This window comes from Osmerus eperlanus, chromosome 9, assembly GCF_963692335.1.
Source record: "Osmerus eperlanus chromosome 9, fOsmEpe2.1, whole genome shotgun sequence".
NCBI lineage: Eukaryota > Metazoa > Chordata > Actinopteri > Osmeriformes > Osmeridae > Osmerus > Osmerus eperlanus.
In genome coordinates, this window is record NC_085026.1 from 7485223 (window position 1) to 7491577 (window position 6355).

The 6355-nt window shown below is 43.3% G+C and overlaps 1 protein-coding gene across 1 annotated transcript; it reads right to left on the reverse strand.

The window, feature by feature from the left end:
- Nucleotides 1-366: 366 nt before the first annotated feature.
- Nucleotides 367-6004, reverse strand: pcare1 (photoreceptor cilium actin regulator 1). Its single transcript, XM_062470297.1, has 2 exons — nt 2293-6004; nt 367-988 (listed from the first exon to the last, which is right to left on the reverse strand). Exons 1-2 carry the CDS (start codon nt 5664-5666, stop codon nt 853-855), a joined length of 3510 nt encoding a protein of 1169 aa, XP_062326281.1. The 5' UTR covers nt 5667-6004; the 3' UTR covers nt 367-852.
- Nucleotides 6005-6355: the final 351 nt, after the last annotated feature.

Here is a 6355-nt window from a genome sequence, read left to right on the forward strand (position 1 = left end):
TTCTGATATTATAAAGTGTATTTGTATTTACAAAAACGTGCAAAAAGTAACTTTCTTTCTGTCTCTCTCTGACTCACTTTATGCTCTCACCAAATCACTGGCGGTTGTGGAAATCCAAACCTCCCCTGTTCTCTGAAAGCTGATTGTTCAGCAAAAGTGAATTTAGGATACTGCTCAGAATCTGCGGCATGCTACTCAGACAGGCCCTGAGACCAGTGGAACCTGACAAATTACAGGCCATCTTGGCATATTATAGGACAAAAAACTGCTGAAAATGTCACAGCTTTGTCCATTGAGAAACAGGGAAACACACTAAAGAGTTTTGAGAAAGTACAGAGGTCGGACTAAACAGAATTGAAGTGCATGCTAAAATCATAAACAACTTTATTGGGAAACAAAAGTACAAAAAGAGGAAATAGTGTTTTTTATACATAATTATTCTGTATATACAAAAGTATTTCATACTTTGAGTACACTGCATCATATGTGGCGTGTGAACCTTTTTATTACAGAAAATTAAAAAAAACGTATTTTTGTAAAATGATGTCTGTCACACAGTTATTTCATGCAGTATTATGATGAAAGGCAAATAGTTTTTCAATGCTTTGTTTTCTACATAAACATTTCACAATTTTAAAAAGTCAGCAATGTGTGATTATGTAAACTTTTTTTTGTAAACATGTGAACTCTGTGTTGTTATCGATATGTACTGTATGCACGCACAAGATCACATTGGAGTAGGTTCGGTTACCACACGCAAAGAAGCTTTCTTATAAGCACCTTCTCTTTTCCCAGTGGAAAATGGTGTTAAATCCTTTGGGAGGCCTGCTAATCCACAACCCCGCCTACTCTTCATCGGCCCTGCCATTCACGGTGTAAGGCCTGACCTACAATGCACAGGTCAGGGTGAGAGTCAGAGCGTGTGGTTCCCCTCAGATCTGATTGGCTGTGCCACAGTTCAGAATCTCTGGTTGGATCATCGTCCAGCCTATGGGAATGAGTGGGAGAGGTGGTTACATTGGATTAGAGAAGTGGGCCAGGTGCACTAGATAGCTACATAAGCAGGTGTGAGTCATAGAGATTGTACAGTTTGTGCATGAGGATTAGAGTTGGCCAAGCTCATGTTAAATTTGTCAATGCTGTCCAGATTAGATCAGTAAAAGACTAAAACTGGTGATGCATTTCAATCATTTATTCTAATTTAAAGTATTAAGAATCATAGTGTCTCATATGTGCGGTGTGACAGTAGTCATAACATTTACAGAACACAATTAATTTAGTTATTATTTTGTGTTCCTAATGTTTTCTGCATGTATGCTGTCATAATTGCAAAACCAAAGCAATAAGTATGTAACAATTAAAATTAATTCCACGAATGTTACACACATCATTTTTCAAACTTATTGATGTTATAACATTTTTCAAAATCTAAGTACTAAGTACATTTAAAAATCTAAATAAGAACGATATCAGTTTTAAAACATTGTCCATTGTTCATTCTCGTATGTTATAATCAGGTATTCACTTTATGGTACTGTCCCTATCCAATACAAAGCTTCATTGTTGTATATCTCTTCTCCCTCCGAATTTCATTCCCCATTGTCCCTCACCACTTTACTCCCAAGACAACTCCTAAGATGTTTCTGAGGATCTACAGACATCCAATTAGATGTTGCTAGGGATTTGTCCAGCTACATACTGTAGCTTTGTGTTTTCACTGAAGGTCTCAGGTAATCAGTCAGTATTCCCTTTTTTCTTCAGTTTTTCTATCAATTTTAGAGAACACTGACCTTACATGCCAAAGCACTCTTATCACACAATTGTTTGATTGATTGTACTGCTGTTAAACAAACTTTCCTTTTGATGATCCTGTAGTTTAATGGAATCTTGTAAGACTATTAATTTCAATTAAGCATATGGCCTGTTGTTCTTTGAATCATTTTTAACAACAAATATCCAAATCAATTTCTCATTAAAAAAAAACGTATATAAAAAAATCTGTCATGCATTGTATTGCTACATTTAATGGTCTAAAATAACATCTTGAACAAGAGTTTTCAACACCTTACATACAGGTATTGAAGAATTTTGAAATGTAAATGTTTTGCAAATGAATAAAGTAATCCTTTTAGACACAGTTAACCAGCATAACAAAATTAATTTGCAATGGTGTCAATTCATGTTAGATGACAGTCAAGTCATCTTTAGATTTTACATTGATTGCATAGTAAGAACTATACTGTTAGGGAAGGGAAAAGCTCTATTCCAGGAGAAACAACAATCAAAACTCACCCTTGCGAACTTAGAGCCGGTTCGCTTCCACAGGTCTGTGCCACGGAAATGGTTGGTGCCCGGGGTGGCATGCTTAGACTGGGCCTCCGGTCCGAATGGCTTCGTTTCACAAAAGGTTTTGGCCCTCGTGCTGACATGGGGAACCTGCCACGTTCCCCCCAAGCACGTGTAAGAACACTGACTCCTGTGGCTGTCCAAGCTTGGGGGGGCTGTGGCACAGGACAAGAATGGGCCTCAAACAGCGATGAAGACGCAGGGCAGAAAACAGAGCGAGCGTTGCTGATCAGTCGGGAGGCCGAGGACGTGCCTGGGTCCTCACTGCTGTTACCTCGGGAGAATCTGTGGAATCTAGGAGATGCCGGGGGAGACGGTGCCTTGAAAGGGAATGCAGACACAGAGTGTGAGTTTGGGGTCATCTCACGCCTCACTGCAGGTGGGCTCGGGAGTCTCCTCTGAACGGGTGATGGGGTGGGGAGGTCGCGGACGACAGGAGGGCTGGTTGACGATGGAGGAGTAGGCTGCCTTTTGAACACAGAGGGACTGGGAAGCCTGCGGTGCAAGCTACCAGTGACCGAAGGGGTAGTGGGCAACACCCGAGCTCTCAACACAGGTGGTGTTGCAGGTGTTCGGCTATTGATGACTGTAAATGTAGGCACTATTTCAGATTGGCTGCTGCTATCCGGTCCACCTTCATCCTGTTGGTCTCCGGATTCGGATTGATGGAGAGGTGGCTTTGCAGGCAGAGAAAGTGACAAAGCTTTCTTCTCAGCAGAGTCAAAGGAGTGACGTAGGTGGATGACCTTTCGGGACTGCCTGTATAGTGAAGCAGCCTCCTCTGTCTCAAGGTCTTCACTTGTCTGAATCCCTTCCATTTGACTAATATTAGTAAAAATGTGTGGCTTCCATATAGTTCTGGCAGGGGACATGCTCCTGGACCCTCTGGGCATATTGCCTCTACTTGGCAGCACTGTAGCAGACTGCATGGAGGCCCGTAGCCGCTGCGATACAGTTGCCCTCTTGGCCACAGGTGATCGACCTCTGCTCAATACACCATCATCTAAGTCATTAACCAAGAGACTTTGGGCGCCTTCAAAGGAATTGTCCATTAAAACCTCCAGTGGAGGAGGTGGAAGATTGTCCAAATCCAAGTCTTCATTTTTATCTGAACATTCTACCCTACAGCTGGTAAATCCAGCACTAAGTGCAGCCTCTACATTTCCCAAGCCAGGCAATATGGGAACCCCACACTTCCGCACCCCTTTCAAAGGCCCCAGCACTTTAGAAGACTCTGGTTTGGGCTCTTCCATGCCTTGGCTGAAGGTATCAATGAGCTTTTTGACAGAATTCCTGCCCCTGTACAGTCCTGAAGGTGGCCGACTTGGCGGAGGGCTGGGAGGTGGGGTTGCTTTCAAGGGACCCTTAGCTGTTTTCTTGTTCTTTGTCTTGTCTTCGGTGTCCTTGCTGAACTCCTGTTCTCCAGTATTGCATTTCATAAGCCCTGACTTGTTCTGTTTTGGAAGATTGTTGCTGTTTTTCTCCACTGAGGGACGAAGACGATTAGATGTTGGAGTATTTCCTTGGTTTTGTTTAGTGAGATTTGTCTTGTTGTTCCCTGCGGATTTCCCTTTGTTCATCCTGGCAAGCCTTTGATTCAAATCCCTCTGGGTCCTCTCTAGTTCAAGGAGAGTAGGATCTTCTGCTTTGCTTCGGAGGGATTCTTCGGACTGAGATCGACGCTCTTTAGCGACAGGGGTCTTCTTCAGTGCCTTTCGGACCGGGGCTGCAGTCTGTGGTCTTTTGGGGGATTTTCCCTCATCCTCTGTCCACTGACGTCTACTGGTCTTCGGGCTTTCTATAGGTTTAGCTTTGCTCGTGGCATGTTGTGATGGAGCAAAACGTATGCGACCACTCAAAGCATCTTTCATTTTCAGGGTCATCTCTACATTTTGAGGATTCTCAATGCGTTTGGGTGGAAGACGGCGAGGTACATGTTCGGGGTCGGGGGGTGAGGAATTTGATCGTTTCCTACAACCACCCTGAACATCATCAGCATCTTCCTCACCTCCATCATCCTCATCATCTTCCCCATCATCTAAAGAGGCTGATCCAAGCAGGGATTCTGTGTCTTTCTGGAATTTTTCCTTGACGGAACAGCTTGAATCTATCCCCCCCAGAGCTACTCTGGGGCTTTGGTTGGTAAACGTCCTCCAACGTGCTGCTTGACCTCTTGTAAGGTTGCTATTGACAACAGTTGGACTACAAGGACAGGTTCTAATGGTCCCAGTTGACTCACAACTTTCTCGTCTGAGCCGTCGCTCAGATCCTGTTAGTGACTCACTTTCAACCCCTATACCACTGTCCTCACTGAACAGTGCAGAGTCATCTGGCCCGGGCTTACGTATTGAGGCGGCTTCAATGCGAGTCAGCACCTGCATTAGCCTAGCCTCTATTGCATGCTTAGCTTTCAGTTTCTCTTCCAGAAGCACAGAGACCGACGCAAAGTACTCAGCTGCCTCTTCAAGAGCAGAATCCCCAATTCCGCCAACAGATTGGCCCACATTCTGCATCCTCTGAGTGGTGTACTGGAGAAGCTGCTGCAGGAGATCTGGTGGAGGCTCAGTATTGATGGAGCCAGACTTGGAAAGGTTAGAGGACAGGTTTTTCATTAAACTTGGCCAGGCGAGATGTTCCCCATTCTCCTTCAAAAGCTTCTCCCCTTCCTCTGCCATTTCTCTGAGTCCCTGGTTGATTTCCTCATAGCGCATAGCCATAAAGGCTACCATAGGCTGCACAGAGACCTGTGTTTGGGTTGCCTGGTCAAGAAGGCTCAACAAAATCTCATATTTACTAATACTAGGGTTTAAAAAGCCATACGCAGCCTGGTGGGCTTTCACTAACGGTTCAGGAAAGTCTACTTTCTGGTCTACAATAGAAGCTTTCTGTTCTTTTTCTTTTTTTTTGATTAGCTTGACGGCTTTGCTATTTTTCTTTGGCTTTCTTCCAGACTTTTTGTCAGCCATGTCCTGCTTGTCTCCGTGTTTTGCTTTTCCCTGCAACAGTTTGTTGGTCTCAATTTCTTGAGCACCGAGTTTATCCAAAAGCACGCACTCTGGGACCACCTCAGAAAGGGAGTCTGTCTTTTTCGAAGTTGTTTCCTTCTGAGTAGAGTCGGTCTGTCCGACTCGTTTCCATTCACTGCTACTTCTTTCCAATGTTTCACCATCTGTGTCTCCTGTTCCTGAAGAGCCTCCACAACTTCCATCATCAGACTGGGACTCACCTGGGATTTCTTGGTGCCCGGGCAATAAGGTTCTACCCCTCTTAAAGGGGCCTTGAGTACCAAAATTATTTCCTTTTGATGGGGAGCAACCCATTTTAGCTCTTCAAAAGATCTTTGTATCCTCAGTAGCACAAATCTGACCAAACTCTGTAGTTCTAGCAAAGACTTACTGATAGGAAGTTGTTGCAAAGAATAGCCAAGGTCCTTAGCCACCTGCTGTGTCTGTCATTTTCAGATGGCCGTCGTGGTTGAGTCTGGCAAACATTTATCCATATAAAAACGTCCTCGTCAAAAATAAAGTCATTTCAAATGCTTCCTTTTTTCTTACCTCTCCATGATAGGTTGAAAAAACAGTTTTCATGTTTCCCTGTCAATTCTCTTGTCACTTTCATGATTAGAGAAACATCCCACTGTACCGTGTAGAGGACAAGAGCTGAAAGGATTACAAAGGCTTTGGGTGACCCCTTCAGTGTGCACATATGTCATGTTACAGCAAATAAAACTCACACACGTAAGACCTTAAGCTCATTAAGGTAATGAGGGCTACTTTAAGATGTCTTTTAATAGCATGCACAACAATATTGCTCTGTGAGCCCAGCTGCACACTTCAGTGCCAGACAGGGGGAAACAAATAAGAGAAACTATTATTCATAGTTTATATCTAAATGCTTTCTCAAAAGTAGATAACATAATCTCAGAATTACAAATCCTTAAAATAATTTTTCCTGAACTATACACAATACTGTAATAAATAAATACTTTAATATAAAATATGTAGCCTGC

Bases quoted from the DNA above. Each gene is read 5' to 3' on its own strand.
- pcare1 (XM_062470297.1), bottom strand. From the start codon at position 5,666: ATGGGTTGCTCCCCATCAAAAGGAAATAATTTTGGTACTCAAGGCCCC. The intron at 989-2,292 runs GTGAGTTTTGAT...TCATTCCCATAG, and splicing joins CCGGCTCTAAGTTCGCAAGG to GCTGGACGATGATCCAACCA.